This window comes from Rhineura floridana, chromosome 10, assembly GCF_030035675.1.
Source record: "Rhineura floridana isolate rRhiFlo1 chromosome 10, rRhiFlo1.hap2, whole genome shotgun sequence".
In the NCBI taxonomy this organism is placed as follows: Eukaryota; Metazoa; Chordata; class Lepidosauria; order Squamata; family Rhineuridae; genus Rhineura; species Rhineura floridana.
In genome coordinates this window covers 91,715,628-91,733,923 of record NC_084489.1, presented here as the reverse complement: position 1 = coordinate 91,733,923, position 18,296 = coordinate 91,715,628, and the positions used below count along the sequence as shown (strand labels likewise).

The 18,296-nt window shown below is 43.8% G+C and overlaps 1 protein-coding gene across 3 annotated transcripts in view; it reads left to right on the top strand.

Moving 5' to 3' along the window:
• The window catches only part of SUSD2 (sushi domain containing 2), a 70,147-nt gene that overhangs the window by 30,563 nt on the left and 21,288 nt on the right, over positions 1 to 18,296 (top strand). For 2 of the 3 annotated variants that reach the window (XM_061586817.1, XM_061586818.1), the window contains 3 exons: positions 1,708 to 1,866; positions 8,333 to 8,584; positions 10,723 to 10,995. In XM_061586817.1, coding sequence (XP_061442801.1) covers positions 1,708 to 1,866; positions 8,333 to 8,584; positions 10,723 to 10,995 — 684 coding nt within the window. The remainder of the gene's footprint in view (positions 1 to 1,707; positions 1,867 to 8,332; positions 8,585 to 10,722; positions 10,996 to 18,296) is intronic. The other variant, XM_061586819.1, reaches the window with a different exon arrangement.

Sequence of the window (18,296 nt, the reverse complement as noted above, 5' to 3'; positions counted from 1 at the left end):
CGGGTAGTGTGTGCAATAGATACCACCAACTATCAAAAGCCATAATGCTAATTTAAGTCAGCAACTTCTTGCCCTGTCACGTTGACTGTGGCTCCCTTCTGGGCTGTTCACACCAGTTGGGAGTTGGAGTGCTCTTTTGCAGGGTTTCTGCCCCTGCCTTGCCAGGGCTCTTCCAGAAGGTGGTGCTGAAAGACTGCTGCTCTCTATAATGGGGGTTCTCCTGTGGAGGGTGTTTCAAAGGAGAGGGTGTTTGAAGCTTTGTAAGTAAGCCGAAGCTCTCTAGCTGCGTTGCTCCCTTCCCTCTGTGCCACGTGTGACATCAGAGTCCTCCACAAATGACTGGGTGAGGATGAATTAACTGCAACCCAGTCCAGACTAGATGGAGATGCTCATGGTGAATTGGCAGCAGGAGGCTAGTTTAGTGGCTGCAGGGGAGACCACATGATGAACCACACTGCTCTGTCTCTGACTCCTCACTGCCACTCTCCCGCATCCACTGTCTGGGGCAGTCAAATCACTCTGCCTTATGGTAGGGCCGGCTTTGGCCCTTGAATACAATGTGAGAACTTCAGGCAGTCCAGAATGCTGCTTCCTGACCCCTAATGAGCTAATCATAAGCCACATGAATAAGAGTGGGCAGATGGTAGAGCGGTATCTACTGACAAAGCTCTGGGTGATTTGCAGGAGATCAGCAAGGATTTCCAACTCTCAGTTGTTTAGCAACAGCAACAAAAAATGATGCCTCATGCCCTAAATTATACTGCTGAAATGAATAAAGGTTGGTGTAACAGGGAATAGATTTTTGTGTAGAAGGTCTATGAGATCCATTCAGTTCTGGTTCTCAAAAGAAATTTCTGGGCTCTGAATTGTTGGTTTGCTTGTTGGTTTGTTACATCCTGCTTACTATTAAAGACACATATCTAAGGATATATAAAATTCAATGTATAAATATATTAAAACAACAATATAAAACCATTAATTCCTACATCATTATAACAGATAAGAAATGTATTTCTTTTCCACAAGGCTCTATTTAATTGGTGGATTTGAGTTCCCAGAAGGCTGAACACTCACCTTGTATAGTTACCAGTTTATCAAGATCAAAAGTTCAATTAACAATTCTACTTTAAAGCCCCAAATGGCCTGGAGAGTACATTAATGAACTTTTCCACCCATAGGTCTCTCCCTGCTGTACATTAAGATAACTGGGGAAAGTATTGCTTTAGGTCCCATTGCTGTCCTGTGAAGTGCTCTTCCTCTAGGAATGGGGCATTTTCAGTGGGGGTACCAGTGCTATGAAGCTCCCTCTCAAGTGAGATCTATCCACTCTGTTGGAAGATTTACACTGGGAGGGACACCTTTAGCTGACTCCATCTTCCTTTGTCCTTGACCATTGGCCACACTGGCTTGGGGTGATGAGAGCTGGAGTCCCACAACATTTGGAGGTCTGCAGGTGAGTCACTTCTGCTTTACGTATTTGATTAAAACTGGTAATTTCTCCCAAGCCTTCAGTGATCCTGAAGTTTGCCAATTTTTAACTATTGTCTTTAGATGTATGTGGCTCTTTCTATTTTCGTACCTTGTTATAAGATGCTTGGAGGGCCTTTTGGTCAGAAAAGTAGAGTATAGATTTGAATATAATATAAACAAGTCACCTTCAATCCTTCGAGGCTTGGTATGCTACTGATTTTTTTAAATGTCTGGTAGGAACTGAAGCCAAGGTGACGGGCTTCTCTGCCATAGCTATGCAGGAGAATAACTCAGATGTGATTGAGATACGCATTTCAGAGCACTCTGACATGTTGGAGGTCCTGTTGAACCAGAAGACTCTTAACTTCTCTGAACAAACCTGGATGGACTTGAAAGGTGAGGCAAAAAGAGCAGGAATGACCAGGAGCACTTTCAGAAACCCTGTATGGAATGCCTTTCTGGTAAAGCACAGTAGCAAGACCAAAATAAACAATGCCTGAAATTGAGACAACCGCCAGTGAGGTAAAGCAGGGAAGGCACAGAAGCCAAAAAAGGGAGAACACAAACCTGATCAGGACATTCAAGTCCAGAATGACAGCCAGTGTGACTCAGAGAACTGGCTGTGGGGTTCAAATCATTGCTCAGTCCCACTTGCAGAGTAGCTTTGCCAGGACCAAAGCACCTACTTTGCATGCAGAAGGTCCTGAGTTCAGTCCTCAGAATTTCCAGTCGAGGATCAAAGAAAGGCCTTCTTGGCCAGAGAGCCACTGCTAGGCAGTGATACTGGGATAGAGTATGACCCTAGTTTAAGGCAGCTGCTGCTTCTCCTGTGTATAATCAGCATCTCTTGTTGAAAGTGAGCAAAGCCTGCGAACTAAACAATTTGATGCAATCAAAGAAAATCTTAACTATAGGCCGGTAGCGAATGTTCCATTCCTGGGCAAGGTCCTTGAACGAGTGGTTGGAGGCCAGCTCCAGACACTCTTGGATGAGACCGATTATCTAGATCCATTTCAGTCGGGTTTCAGGCTTGGTTTTGGCACAGAAACAGCCTTGGTCGCCCCGTATGATGACCTTTCTCAGGAGAGAGACAGGGGGAGTGTGACTCTGTTGATTCTCCTTGATCTCTCAGTGGCTTTCGATACCATCAACCATGGTATCCTTCTGGGGAGACTGGCTGAGTTGGGAGTTGGAGGCACTGCTCGGCAGTGGTTCTGCTCCTACTTGGCAGGTCACCTCCAGAAGGTGGTGCTTGGGGAACATTGCTCGGCACCCTGGACTCTCCAGTATGGGGTTCCACAGGGGTCAGTTCTGTCCCCCATGCTGTTCAACATCTACATGAAACTGTTGGGTGCGGTCATCCGGAGCTTTGGAGTGCGTTGCCATCAGTATGCTGATGACACGCAGCTCTATATCTCCTTTTCATCTTCTTCAGGTGAGGCTGTCAATGTGCTGAACCGGTGCCTGGCTGCAACAATGGACTGGATGAGGGCTAATAAACTGAGGCTCAATCCAGACAAGACTGAGATGCTGCTAGTGGGTGGTTCTTCTGACCGGATGGTGGATGTCCAACCTGTCCTGGATGGGGTTGCACTCCCCCTGAAGGAGCAGGTTTGTAGCTTGGGGGTTCTCCTAGAATCATCTCTGTCACTTGAGGCTCAGGTAGCCTCGGTGGCATGGAGTGCGTTCTACCAACTTCGGTTGGTGGCCCAACTACGTCTCTATCTGGACAAGGATAACCTGGCTTCAGTTGTCCATGCTCTGGTAACCTCTAAATTAGATTACTGCAATGGACTCTACGTGGGGCTGCCTTTGAAGACGGTTCAGAAACTGCAGCTTGTGCAAAATGCAGCGGCCAGATTGGTAACAGGGACCAGACGGTCCGAACATATAAAACCGATTCTGTCCTGCTTGCACTGGCTGCCTATATGTTTCCGAGCTCGATTCAAGGTGCTGGTATTGACCTATAAAGCCTTACATGGCTTGGGACCACAATACCTGATGGAACGCCTCTCCCGATACGAACCCACCCCTACACTACGCTCAACATCTAAGGCCCTCCTCCGGGTGCCTACTCCGAGGGAAGCTCGGAGGGTGGCAACAAGGGAGAGGGCCTTCTCAGTGGTGGCCCCCAAATTATGGAATGATCTTCCTGACAAGGTGCGCCCAGCGCCATCACTGTTATCTTTTTGGCACCAGGTCAAGACTTTCCTCTTCTCCCAGGCATTTTAGCATGTTTTTTTTTAATTGTTTTAAATTTTTTAAAATGTGTTTTAAATTGTTTTTAAAAGATGTGTTTTAAACTTGTATATTTGTTTTAAATGTTTTTAGTTACTGTAAACCACTCAGACAGCTTCGGCTATGGGGCGGTATACAAATACAATCAATCAATCAATCAGTGGTTGATGAAAACCTGACTTCAGAAGTGGGGGAATGACCACCAGGATTGCTGTTAGAAAACAAATGAAGAATGCACATAGTGAAAATATCAATACTAATGTCCTTGGACTGTGTTCCTGAGGATGTATTTTTAAGGAAAGTCCACCAAATTACCTTCAGTTTCTGCAAATCATTGTCACCCTCTTTGTCAGCAAAGTTCTGGCTAAAAGTCTCCTTCAGGTACTCTATATCATTGCCTGCCTACGGATACTGAAACTTCCTCCTGAGAACTGAAGGGCATTCAGTGCAAGTCCATGCAAGAACCCAAATGGCTACATCTAGATTAAATGTATTTCAATGATTACAAATTATTAGTAATAATTAAAACATAATAACTTTGTTATGCCAAAACCATTAGTTGCCATCCAGGATACATTTCATTATTTCTATTTTGGTACATTTACCGCCCACCTTTTTTCCATCATGGAACACAAGGCAGCCTACAGGAGGCTTCCACGGAGCCCCCCATCTCAACATTGGCCAGGCCCAGATCTGCTTAGCTTCAGCCAAGTGGCTATATCATGCACCCTCAGGCCAGGCCCAGAACTACAGTATTCAGCATGGAAGGACCATCCTGCACTGATCTACACCAGATGGCCACAGCATTGTCGAAATATTGACAGACAGCAACTAGCAAAAAGAAGCATGACACAGAAAAACAGAAATGCCTATAATGCACTGTCCCTGCAGCAACATATCACTTTCCGTTGCTCAGCAAACTAAGCCATCTTACAGCAGTAAATCAATCTTGAGTTGTAATGGCTCAGTTAAATGCACTCCTTAAAATTAGTTCCTTTCTTTGTTGACTGATTTGTACAGTGAACATGGCAGCCCACCTTGTGGAAGATCCCACTCTGCCACAAGCAGAGTCTTAATCTACTGACCGGTTTGGATCTGCAATTCCCTAGGGCAGGGGCAGGGAATCCATAGCCCTCTAGATATTGCTGAACCAAAACTCCCATCATCCCTGACCATTGGCCATGCTTGCTGATGGGAGCTGGGGTCCAAGAAAGGCTGGAGGCCACATAGGCTTGGCTTGAACCTGGAGGGCTGAAAATGTCATCCTCAATTTGCTGGAGCCCAGTCCTGATAGTCTTCCTGGCAGTATTAATGGGTTAAGCTACGAAATCAAGAAGAGAAAAAATGGTGTGCCAATCATAAAAACAAAAGCCAGCCAAAAGGGGCTTATCTAGTCTACTATGACCACCGAGATGTCTTAATGAAAAGCCCACACGCAGGCTTCTGGTTCCTGCTTCCATGCCTTGGATTCTGGCCTGAGGCTTTGACTTGGCTGCCAGTTAACCTACTCGTGAGTAAGCCTTTTAGTGTCACATACAGACAAGAATTGCCATGTCCCATGGCTTCCAAAGATAGTTCTAAAACAAAACTGCTAATGTTCCTCATTCATGGGGTTGAATTATAGAGTAATTTTAATTCTTTTTTTAATTTGCAAATAGAACTGGGGAGGGAGAAAAGGATTATTAAAAAAAGAAAGAAAAAAATAAAATTTAAAAAGAAATAACATATAATCATGTGAAAAGCCTCCCTCGGCTGACATTAAGGATGTGAGAGCCATCAGTCCATCTATCCAAAGCTAAACTTATAAGTCAATATAAGCCCTCCAGATGTACAAATAGGCATCCACACAAAATTGGCATCGATAAGAAATGAGTCCAAATGTAGCCAGGGCAGTGAGGTCCTCAGACTGTTGCAAGATAGACGATGCGTGTTTATCCTTCCAGGCTCCAAGTATAATTCTCTTAGCAACTCTGAGGTTCACAAAATCCACTTAAGAGCAGAACTATATCTCGCGGCGCAGAAAACTAAAAATTCTTCCCCGTTATCTCTCAACAAACAAATGGTGGGAGGGGCTGTAACAGGTAATGGATATAAAGATTTTCAAGAATTTCCTCTCAGTGTATATGTAGCCACTTCTGTGTAGGGCAGATGCCCCATAATAACTCAGCACCAGCAGGGCCACTGAGAGCTGGCACTGAGCCTGGTGCAAGAGGCATGATAGGGCCCCCCTTCCTTTTTTTTTTTTTTTTTCAATAATTTTTATTCAGATTTTCATAAAACATACAAGACAAAATCATAAAACATTCAAAGACAAAAAACAAAATCAAAAATAGTTAAACAAAAAGAAAAAAAGAGAAGAAGAAAGAAAAAAAAAAAAAATAAAGAGTAAAATATTGACTTCCCATTTGTCAAAGATCAAATCAGTTATAAGTCTATAATATATAGCAATCCTGTCTCTTAAGTCATATTATAAAATCACTTTCCTCCAGTAGTTATCTTACTTAATCATCAAATCTCATAAACATTACTTTATTCTTTCCACAAAAAGTCAAAGAGAGGTTTCAATTCTTTAAGAAATATATCTATCAATTTTTTTTTCCAGATAAGCATATCGATTAATCCATCTCATTACTAATTATGATAATCTTATTGTCATAACCATAGTCAAAATAAACATTTCAATTAATCCATCACATCAGAATCTGTTAGGTTCAGTAATTTCAGTAGCCATTGTTCTATTATCTCTATTAGTTCCATTTTCCATCTTCCATCTTCAGTAGTCTTGTTAAGTCCAGTAATTTCAATATCCAATCTTCCATTATCAGTATTCCATAATAATCTTGCTGTCAAAGCCATAGTCATATAATAAGAGTCTGATGGGAATTACCTCTATCCCAAATATTTTCTTGCCATCCATTCTGAATAAGTTGCTGAAATACTGCTGTAAAATCATATCTCTGTTCTTTTTTTCAAAATACACTGGGTCATCTCTTAAAAGTTTTTCCATTGTCACATGGCTGCAGTTAATTCCATAGATTTTCTCTATATTGGGCTCCATCACATCATTCCAGTCCAGAAGATAATCCATGCCATTGATAACTTTATCTCTAGAATCTTCATTAATTTCTTCAGAGATAACATTGAGTTCCAAACAATAGATTTTATTTCTAAAGTCCATAGACTCCAAATCTTGTTCCTGTTCCACGTTTGTTCCAATCTCCGGGATCTCCTCTCTCACAGGGACCCCTATTCCAGTCTCCAGGGTCTCCTCTCTCACAGGGACCCCTATTCCAATCTCCGGGGTCTCCTCTCTCACAGGGACCCCTTCCAGGGTCACCTCTCTCACAGGGACCCTTATATCTTTAATCTCCTGCTTCATTTTACTCAATTCAATTTTCGTTATCTCAATCTCATTCATTATTCTCTGAAACATAGTTATTTCCAGATTCTCAGCCACTTTCTTAATTGCCATTTTAAAAGAAAAATATAGGAAAACCACTTCTTATTTCAGCAACAATTGGGTTAATACTCCAAACTTGGTGACATCACAGTATAAACAGAGCAGACAGCCTTATCTCTCCAATAGTTAAGTAAACAAAATGCAGTTCCCAGGATCAAAGCAATTAATGGCAATCGTCAAGAAACAGATTCGTCAAAATAAAATAGACCAAAAAGAGAGTAGTCTCAAAACAGTATAATATTTTTCAAAATAAAAATCTGGAATAGAAATCCCTCTTCTGTGTGTATCTTTAGAATGCAAATCCAGGACAGCTTTTTGCAACAAAAACAGAGATAAGCTATTAATTAGTGCGTAGCAGAGAGAAGTTACGGCTCCCCAGTGAGATGTCAAAAACCGATCAATCTGGCAAATCTCTTTTAAACAGCAACAATTTAAGTCAAGTAAAAGAAAAATATAGAAAGAAGGGTGCTTGCCTGTTAGTGCGTTCTCTCTTAGAAGATAAGATGAACGTTCGCTTTAACAGATAGAGCTTGCTGTTGAAAATCCGTCCCACCTTCGTCGGCTGGACCTCGTCCCATAAATTAATGAGATCTGGTCGTCCCAACAAAAATAGGCTTTGAGGTTAATCTCTTCGTTTCTCCCTACCCGGGAGAAGTTTAATCAGTCAAAAAAAAAAGAAAAAACTGACTGATATATCTGAATAAGCTTCTTTTGAGGCAGGAGCCCGTCTCAAAAGCAGGCACAGGCTAAGTCACCCTTCCCGGAAGTCGATAGGGCCCCCCTTCCTAAATCTTCCTACAAATCAAATGTTACTGCTTGTGTTAAACAAGTTTTTAAGCGACTTAGGTTTAACTTACGATGAGAAAGATTAAAAATAAATAAAATAAATTTATCAGAACAGGATAGTTAATATGTTTATTAAAAATAACACTGCTTACAAACCCAACTGAAAATAAATAAACTTAATATTTTAGTATGACTATTACTAAACTACAAAATTAATAGTGTTAATACATTTGAATGAAAGTACACTTTATGACTGATCATTAGTCTAGTTGTCTACATAAATGTTTGTTTTTTTCCCAGTCCAGACCCTCCTTGCTCTTCCCCTGGGCCTGTGCACCAGAGGCACATTCACCTGGATTCTTTATGTCCCTTTGGCAGGCCTGTTTCTTTCTACTGTTGCTGGGCAGAATGTCACTGTGATGTTCTCCTCTGGAGTTGGAGTCCAAGTGAGCAGAATCGGGAGGATGCTGAGCCTGTCCATTTTGCTGCCAGAGAAGTTCTTGAATCACACACAGGGACTCTTTGGGGTAATGAATGACAACCCACAGGATGACTTGGCCTTTCGTAATGGAACAACCCTTGATGCTGTTGGTTGCAGCCCGGAAGAACTTTTTGCCTTTGGAGCTGACTGTAAGTTAACTTCTCTCCTGAACAAATAGGCTTTCAGGGGAGAGAAACTAGTCTGAGGATTGACATGCAACGTGGCCTCTCTTCAAGTATCTCTTCAGGTTTTCAAGTAGCCTAAATCAAGTTTGATGGGAAGCTGGTAGTGGCCCCACCTCCATTTCATCTCATGATGAAGGCTAACGTCAACACCACCGCTTAGAACAGCATAAACTATAACCCTAAGCAGACAAGATCAGCAGGTGGGGCAGCCCTTGACAATGACAAGTTCTACATCCATGCAACTGTTTCATCTCTGCCTCTCACACCCTCTTGGAGGGGGGGGGTGTCAGAGAATATTCTGCCAACCTTCCCTCCCTGTACCCGTTAGCGGGTGTGGGGCTATTTTTCCCAACTTTCCTCCAGAAGTTGGTCTGGATCAGTGATCTGTGGGCCACGGAGTCATCCAGAGGGGGCCATGAACAGTAAAGAAATAGATTATGTATTTATTTATTTATTTATTTTTCAAAAAACTCATCACTCCCAGGATGCTGTCTGCTCCTCACTGCCGATGCAGATGACACCTCCCCCTTGCTCCAAATGAGAGGGGAGGACTTTTGCTGAAGCTTAGAGCGTCTTTCAGAAGCTCTGAGGGTGGGCATCTGCCTATAAAACACATGGCAGACACCAAAGGAGGATGAGGGCAGAGCTACAAGGAAGAAGAGAGGATTACTATCACTGACTCCCATCTCCTTGCACTGCTGCTACTACTGACACCCTTACTGAGAGCAAGAGAGGGATTTTTGTGAAGCAAAAAGAAGCAAGGCTGCAAGGAAAGGCTGCTTTCCCCCTTCCTTCCTGGCAGCTGGCCTGCCTGCCTTTCTTGGCTCCTGATTCCCTGTCATCTCCTTTTAAAAATTATTCTTATTTGTGAGGCCGCCCAAATCTCACCTTCAGCCCAGAGCCAAAGAGCAGTGAGGAAGCTCAGGACTTGCTCACCCCCCATCTTTGAGGCTAAGTGTATGTGCCAGCATCCCCCCTTTCTTCCACTTACACTCCGTGCCCCCCAAATCTCTCTCTCCAAGATGCTATGGTAGTCAGGGCCTTCCCCCCTCCCATGTGCCCAAATGCATGCATGCCTGCAGATGCTTGCAGGAGGGGCAGGTGTGTGTGTGCGCGCACGCATGTGTGCGCTGATCTGTCTTCTGCTCCACTCTCATTCCCAAAGTGCACGCTAGCCAAATCATCACTTCTGATGGTCATCCCAAGGCCTAAAAGCACTAACCCCCCTCCTCAGTCTATCCACCCTTTTGTCTTCACAATCTTGCATCCCCATCATTACCACATTGATGCTTTATTATTATTGTTGTTGTTGTTATTATTATTATTATTTTAAAAGCTCTGCAGGTTGGCTGAGGCTGGGGTCCACATACTGCAACTGAAATGTATTTATTTAATTAATTATTGCATTTATATGCCACCTTTCCTCCAAGTTGCTCAAGGTTGTACACATGGTCCCCCCCTTTCCACTTTATCCTTACACCAACCCTGTGAGATAGGTCACACCGAGAGACTGTGTCTGGCCCAACGTCACCCAGTGGGCATCATGGCTGGGTGGGGATTTGAACGTGGATCTTAGTCCACTACTGTAACCCACTGGTGTTGGGAGACAGGACTGTACATCTTCAGACAGGGAGGGGGATCCAAATTTGATTGTACCTTTGCATCAAGAAAGGAAAGCAACACCTCCTGTCTGCAGGGAGCTTTTTATGGCAAGGGATATGTGGAGATGTGATTTTGCCACGCACCATTTTTTTCAATTAACAGAGACTAAAATTGCAATTGGGGCGGGTTAGGTTTTAATGTTATTGTTGGAATTTTAAGGTTTTAATGTGAATTATATGTTTTTATGTTGTACATCGCCCAGAGTGTCTGGTAAACCAGCCAGATGGGCGACTAATAAATTTAATAAATAAATAAATAAATAAATAAATAAATAATAATAATAATAATAATAATAATAATAATAATAATAATAATAATAATAATTAGCATGGGGGTGTCACAAAATTGTTTGAGCTTACAAAGGGGGTCCCATACTCATAAAGGTTGGGAACCACTGGTCTGGATCAAAGGGATGATGGTATTTCCTTTCCTCTTTGCAGGGGCCATCAGAAACGGAACATCTCTTTTTACTTATGACACACATTTCTTGTTGCAAAATTTCTTCTACGGACCAAAGCATAACCCCTCATTTGTGCCAATATTTTATCCTTCTGAAGACCCCACTGACCCCCTCACTCAGCAAATGGCCTTGCTTTGCCAGTCAGACCCTTTCTGCAGATTTGATGTCCTGACAACAAGAGACCTTGCTGTGGGAAATAGCACCAGGTTGTCCCATCAGAACTACAGACACCTGGAGCACAGTCTATGGCCAGGTGAGCAGCACTAGCAGTCAGGTGGGGAACCTTTGTTCTGTGAAGGGCCATTGACCCACAGGACAAGTCATCACCAGGTGCCTGAACCGACCAGGGAAGGGTACGCCCTTTTTTCTGTCTGTCTCCCTCCCCCTTTCTGCCACCCCCTATTCTCCAACCATGGGGCCTCCTTGGCCCTCTCCACCCCCACCCTGCCCAAGGCTCCCTGGTCCCTCACCTGCATTGCCCTATTGCTCAGATCTGAAGGGGGCAGCTGGCCTGGCAGGGGATGTAGGAGGACCTAGCAGGGGCGGCATGTGCCCCTCCTCCTTTCCCCATTCTTGCTCCTTCCTCTTCTCCCGTGAACCCCCCTCCTCCCCAGCTCTCTTCTCCTCCTCCCCCAATACCCTGTTCCTCCAGCCCACCTTGGTGGAAGTGCAGCAGGCTGGGGGCTTGCTCAGTCAGACCATCCCATGCCGCTGTGGGCAGGAGCATGAGGGGTGCAATGTAAAGGATATTTACAATAAGAAAAGAAAAACAGAAGAGCCTTCCTTCCTCCCAGACCGGATGGTGGTGCAGGCTGCTGTGAAAAAGACAAACCTGGAGACCAGGAAACGAATCAAAAATGAACCTGTCAATATCATAATGCCTTTATACTGTTGGCGTGTGCGTGTATAGATCATACAAGGATGGAATCCAAGAGTCGCATAGAACAGGAATAAGCCAGGCCAGGCAAGTTTCTTGTAAGAGTCTTTACTAGGCAAAGACATTAGACACAGTTCTCTTCACAGACAGCTTTTCCCCCACACTGAGCTTTTCCAAGCATCCCACCTTATCAGGCTCCCCAGCCAGCTACTGACCTTGGCAAACCTGGCACTCTGTTCCCACAGCTTAACCCTTCTGCTTCAGGTTTCACTCTCTTTGCTAAAAACCCTGTCTGTGAGTCTCACAGCATGCTTCACTGACCAACAGCCCCCACCTGAGACTCACAGATTACAAAACTTCATTGTTCATTATTACATTTCTACAATATTAACTTTTTCATTACAATACATATCAGTACATGGTTTGTTTTCTTACAGTTTCTATTTACATTTTTTCAATTCAGTTCTTGTTTCTTTATTTCTTTATTCACACAGGTTTTACAGAGTCATTTATTTCACTCACGTTAAGCATCTGTACAAGAGATTGATACTTATCTTCACTGAGTGGCTTCGTCAGTATGTCTGCCAACATATGCTTTGTGTCACAGTATTGTAGCCTAATGACTCCCTGTTGTATACAATCGCGAATGTGGAAATATCGCACACTGATATGTTTTGTTCTTTTTGTGTTAGCTTCTGATGTTGCCAATGCGATGCAAGTCTGATTATCCTCAAATACTGTTATGGGATACTTTGTATTCACATGCACTTCTTGAGCAAGTTGCGTAAACCATTGGATTTCATTACAAGCTGCAGACAGACCCACATATTCAGCCTCAGCACTGGATGTTGCTACAATATTCTGCTTTCTGCTGCACCAATCCAGTACTGAGCCATGCAATCTAAGAATAATGCCTGTTGTAGATTTTCGACTGGCTACGTCTCCAGCATGATCTGCATCTACATAACAGTCTGTGCCTCCGTGTTTCTGTGCTGACAGCATTAATCCCTTTGTTCTCGTGCCTTTTAGGTATCTTAGCACTCTTTTGACCCCAAGCCAATCATGTTCTGATGGTTTTTCGACTTTTCTACATAAAATGCCCACTGCATTGCATATATCTGGTCTAGATACCTTTACAAGGAATTGCAGTTTCCCTATAACATGTCTGTAAAAGTCTGGCTTTTCATATGCTTTGTTGCATTCTTCTTGCTGGAACGAAACTGTCATTGGTGTACTCACAGGGTTGCATTCACTCATGCCACAAGTCTCTAGCAGACTATCTATCTTCCCTGTCTGCAATAGGGCAAAACCACCATCTGTAGTGCGTATTATTTCTGTTCCTAGATATTGTGCAACCGGCCCTAGGCGCTTTGTGTCCACTTGCTGTTGTAAGCTATCAAAGAACTGTCTTTCTTCTGCATCTCCCGGGCAAAAAAACAGAATATCATCAACATAAATAGCACAATACGTTTTCTTGCCATTCGTGCTTTTTACATATACACACGTATCAGCAACACATCTGGAAAAACCCATATCTTTTAACACTTCATCCAACCGTGTGTTCCAGCACCTTGCACTTTGACGCAAGCCATATAACGATTTATGTAATTTACATACTAAGCCTGGTGTTTCGGTGAACCCTGCTGGTTGTTCCATGTAAATGTCTTCTGTTAACACTCCATGAAGAAAGGCAGTGCTAATATCATAGTGGAACACTTGCATTTGATTTATGGCAGCAATCTTTAGTAACAGCCTGATTGATTCGAATTTTACTACAGGCGCAAACACATGTATCATAGTCAGTGCCATAAATCTGCGTGTAGCCCTTCGCTACTAAGCGGGCTCTATATCTTGTGACTATACCTGCACTATTCCTTTTTCTTTTAAATATCCATCTACATCCCACAGCCTTTTTCCCTTCTGGCAATGTACATAGTGACCATGTTTGGTTTTTCTTTATGGCATTTAGTTCTTCTTGCATTGCAGCCTTCCATTTTTCTTGCTCAGCACGAGGTAATTGAGCAATATCAGCCAAATTAGAGGGATCTTCTGATGTATTGATTGAGGCTGAAATGACCTCCTGGGATGGCTGTTCTACAACACATTTCTTCACAGCAATTTGTTTAATATCATGTACCTGTTTTCTGAATGCACCATTTTTAACATATTTTGATTCATCAATCTTGCACTCAACCATAAACATCTGGTTCTGTAATTTCCCTTGCATGCATATTTCACCATCTTTTCTCACAAAACATCTATCCCCTTCAAATGTAACTTTACAACCTATTTGAGCCAATTTTCTTACTGATAGAATGTTATATTTTAAACCAGAAACCAATAACACATCTGTTAATATAGTTCCCAAATTACTCAACCTGAGCGTGCCTTTTGCAATCGCGTCCTGAGTCGATCCGTCAGCCAGATAAATCTTCTCCTGCGCCGGCTTTGAAGTGTAAAATAAACTAGAGTCTGTGATTAGGCAATTAGACGCTCCACTGTCGAGAAGCCACTTAGAGTTAATGAGTTTATTGTCCTCCTTAGTAACAAAGTTCACGCTTGTTCTCTGACTTCCAAAGTCCCTGTTATTCCTCTTCTTTAAACAATGTCTCTGTATATGTCCACGGGACCCACAAAAGTAACATATTTTATTCTCTTGCCTGCTTCTTTGATTTTGTTGTTGTTGTACAGCCACAGTCTCTTTTAACTCTGTTTTCTTATTTTCTTGTCTTCTATTCCACTCTTGTTGAAGTTTCTGTTCTACAAAGTCCAAATTCAGATGTCCGTCGGGTAAAGTTTCCAGACTAGAGACCATGACATCCCATTTTTGATCAAATGAAGATAACAGTATATAGACCATCTGAATGTCACTATGATGCACTCCTCTATCTTGCAGCTCAGCATTTAATCTACGAAATTCAGCCAGATGCTCTGTCATAGTCACTTCATCTGTAAAACGCATCTGATAAAGTTTCCGTGCTAAATACAGCCTGCTCCCAGCAGTTTGCTGCACATGAGCGGCTCTTAGCTTCTCCCACATCTGATTAGCTGTCGGCTCATTACTCACCAGCAACAGTTGAGAATCAGACAGCCCCAGAGTAATAAAAGCCTTCGCTTTTTCGTCTTTCTTCAACCACGCTGCTGAAGGAGCTGCCGGAGGGGGGTTTTCTACAACATCATTCAAATCTTCTTTAATCAGAACTGCTCTCATTCTCCATTTCCAGCTGGAGTAGTTTACAGCATTCAGTCTCTCCATCGGCATCCCGGATGACAGGTTTACAGCCATGTTGCCCTCTCTTACTTGCCTCTTTCTTGCACTTTGTTTCTGTCTGCAACAACGTCACGTCAACACTCTCGAACCCACTACCTTGTATGATAAGCTGGGCCCATAACCCCTGTTGCGTGTGCGTGTATAGATCATACAAGGATGGAATCCAAGAGTCACATAGAACAGGAATAAGCCAGGCCAGGCAAGTTTCTTGTAAGAGTCTTTACTAGGCAAAGACATTAGACACAGTTCTCTTCACAGACAGCTTTTCCCCCACACTGAGCTTTTCCAAGCATCCCACCTTATCAGGCTTCCCAGCCAGCTACTGACCTTGGCAAACCTGGCACTCTGTTCCCACAGCTTAACCCTTCTGCTTCAGGTTTCACTCTCTTTGCTAAAAACCCTGTCTGTGAGTCTCACAGCATGCTTCACTGACCAACATATACGTGTGTGTGTGTGTAATCTTTTTCAGCCCAAGGGCCGCGCTGATGGTCAGCCACATCCCAGTGGTCGGAATGCCCAGTGTAATGTGCACACATTTGTAGACACACCACATACACACTACATATTCACCACATATACAGATCACACAAAATCACACAAGCAGGCAGGCGCTCTTGCCCCCCCAGTCTTTGTCTGTCTTGCTCCCCCCCTTCAGATACAGACACTGTTCTCTCTCTCCGCCCCAACTTGGGTCCGTACGAAGTCCCCCTCTGCAGCACTGGGGGGGATGGGGGGGAATGCCACCTCTTCTCTGGTGCGGCGTCCCTTCTGGGCCGTGGCTTCTTTGGACATAAACATCTCTCTGGGTATTAATATCTCCAGAGTAAATTGACTGATGGTCTACAGTTGCTCGCACTAAGCCTAATAAGAACTAGGCGACTTTGAAGATCTGGCTGAAGAAGATTCTACAGCTGTTTTAATCACTGTAAATTGTAAATTGTGTTATGAATGAATTTTGATGAATGATTGAATGAGTGAAAGGAAACTGAATGAATGGATGTATAGATTTAGATGGATGAGAGATAATAATAATAATAATAATAAATTTAATTTCTTCGTCGCCTATCTGGCCAATGGCCACTCTAGGCGACTTACAAAATTATTAAAATACAATTAATAAAATACAGTAATACAATTAAAAACAATAGATCTACAACAACAATATTAAAACTGGGTAGGAGGCATTACAATTATATTGATTAACCCTCCCCGGATACCCCGAAGGCCTGCTGAAAAAGCCAGGTCTTTAAGGCTTTCCGAAATACATTTAGGGAAGAGGCATGCCGGAGATCTTGTGGGAGGGAGTTCCAAAGAGTGGGGGCCGCCACTGAGAATGCCCTCTCCCTTGTACCCGCCAATCTGGCTGTTTTTGTTGGCGGGATTGAAAGAAGGCCCTGTGTGGCCGATCTTGTCGGGCGGCATAATTGGTGGCGTTGAAGGCGCTCCGTGAGATAAACTGGGCCGAAACCGTATAGGGATTTAAAGGTCAATACCAACACCTTGAATTGGGCTCGGAAAACAACTGGTAGCCAGTGTAGGTCGAACAACACTGGTGTGATGTGATCTCGGCGGTGACTATTCGTAAGTAGTCGAGCCGCCGCATTTTGTATCAGTTGTAATTTCCGGACCGTTTTCAAGGGTAACCCCACGTAGAGCGCATTACAGTAGTCCAAACAAGAGGTGATCAGGGCGTGTACCACCAGTGGGAGCTGATGAACAGGAAGGTAGGGTTGCAGCCTTTGTATGAGGTGTAGTTGATACCAGACTGCCCGGCTCACTGCCGAAATCTGAGCCTCCATGGACAGCCTGGAATCAAGCACAACCCCAAGGCTGCGGACCTGGTCCTTTAGGGGTAAACTCACCCCATTGAACTTCAGGTCAATGTCACCCAACCTTCTCTTGTCCCCCACAAGTAGTACCTCGGTTTTATCGGGGTTCAACTTCAGCTTGTTCCTTCCCATCCATCCACTCACGGATTCCAGGCAGTTGGACAAGGTCTCCACAGCCAACTCTGGTGAAGATTTAAACGAGAGATAGAGCTGAGTGTCATCCGCATATTGATGACACTGCAGCCCAAATCTCCTGATGATTGCTCCGAGCGGCTTCATATAGATGTTAAATAGCATGGGAGAGAGGATAGAGCCCTGTGGCACACCACAATTGAGAGGCCAAGGGTCTGATACCTCCTCCCCCAACGCTACCTGTTGGTACCTGTCGGAGAGAAAGGAATGGAACCACTGTAATACAGTGCCTCCAATTCCCAATCCCTCCAGGCGAAGCAGAAGGATACTGTGGTCGACAGTATCAAAAGCCGCTGAGAGATCGAGGAGGACAAGAAAGGTGGATTCTCCCCTATCTAATGCCCTCCTCAAATCATCAACCAGAGCGACCAAGGCTGTTTCAGTTCCGTGACCAGTCCTGAAACCCGATTGGTATGGATCCAAATAATCCGTTTCATCCAAGTGTGCTGACAACTGGTTGGCCACCACTCACTCAATGACCTTGCCCAGAAATGGTAGATTCGAAATTGGGCGGAAGTTATCTAACACTTGGGGATCCAAGGAGGGCTTCTTTAAGATGGGCTTTACAATTGCCTCCTTGAAGGCTGATGGCATCACACCCTCTTTCAAGGATGCGTTTACCACCGCTTTGATCCCCTCGCCAACAGATAGCTGTTATTGTTATTATCGCCATTATTGTTATACCTGCTAAGGTTAGGAACTAGATGGATGGAATCCTGTATCTGGATATTTATTGTTTATTGATACAAGTACAGGCAATTAATGTTTAATCCCCATCATATATTTTAACAAATATTATAGTCATTATACTGATTAAATAAAGAGATAAATTGGCATTAGTTAAAATTGTAAGATAGGAGGGTTGTTGTGAAACTGTATGAAATAGGTCCCTGGATCTAGAGTTATTCCAACTCCCCGGCGTTTAGGGATAGGGGCATGTGTAAACTGCGGGGGGATGTGACTAAAAGGGATGGGGGCCAATGCATACAAACATTGGGCGGCAGACGATGGAGTGGTGCTGGAGGCAGACCAGGTCAGAATAGAGGAACAAGGGAAAGATACATAATACCTATCCCTTGCTCCAGGTCTGCCCAAAACCAGAAGATAACTGGGAAAGGCAGGATTCTAACCAACCTTCGTTTGCTGCTGTGTAATGCCAGGTCTGTGGTGCAGAAAACATCTTGCATCCATGACATGATCTTGGATGAATCCGCAGACCTGGCATGTATAACGGAGACCTGGTTGGACGAAGCCTCAGCACCTATTTTAGAGGCAATGTGCCCGCCAGGTTTCCGCTATGCACAGCAGCCGAGGGAAGGAAGGTGGGGAGGGGGAGTGGCTGTCATCTATCGAGAGTCTTTAGTCTTTGCCAGACCTCCTCTCCA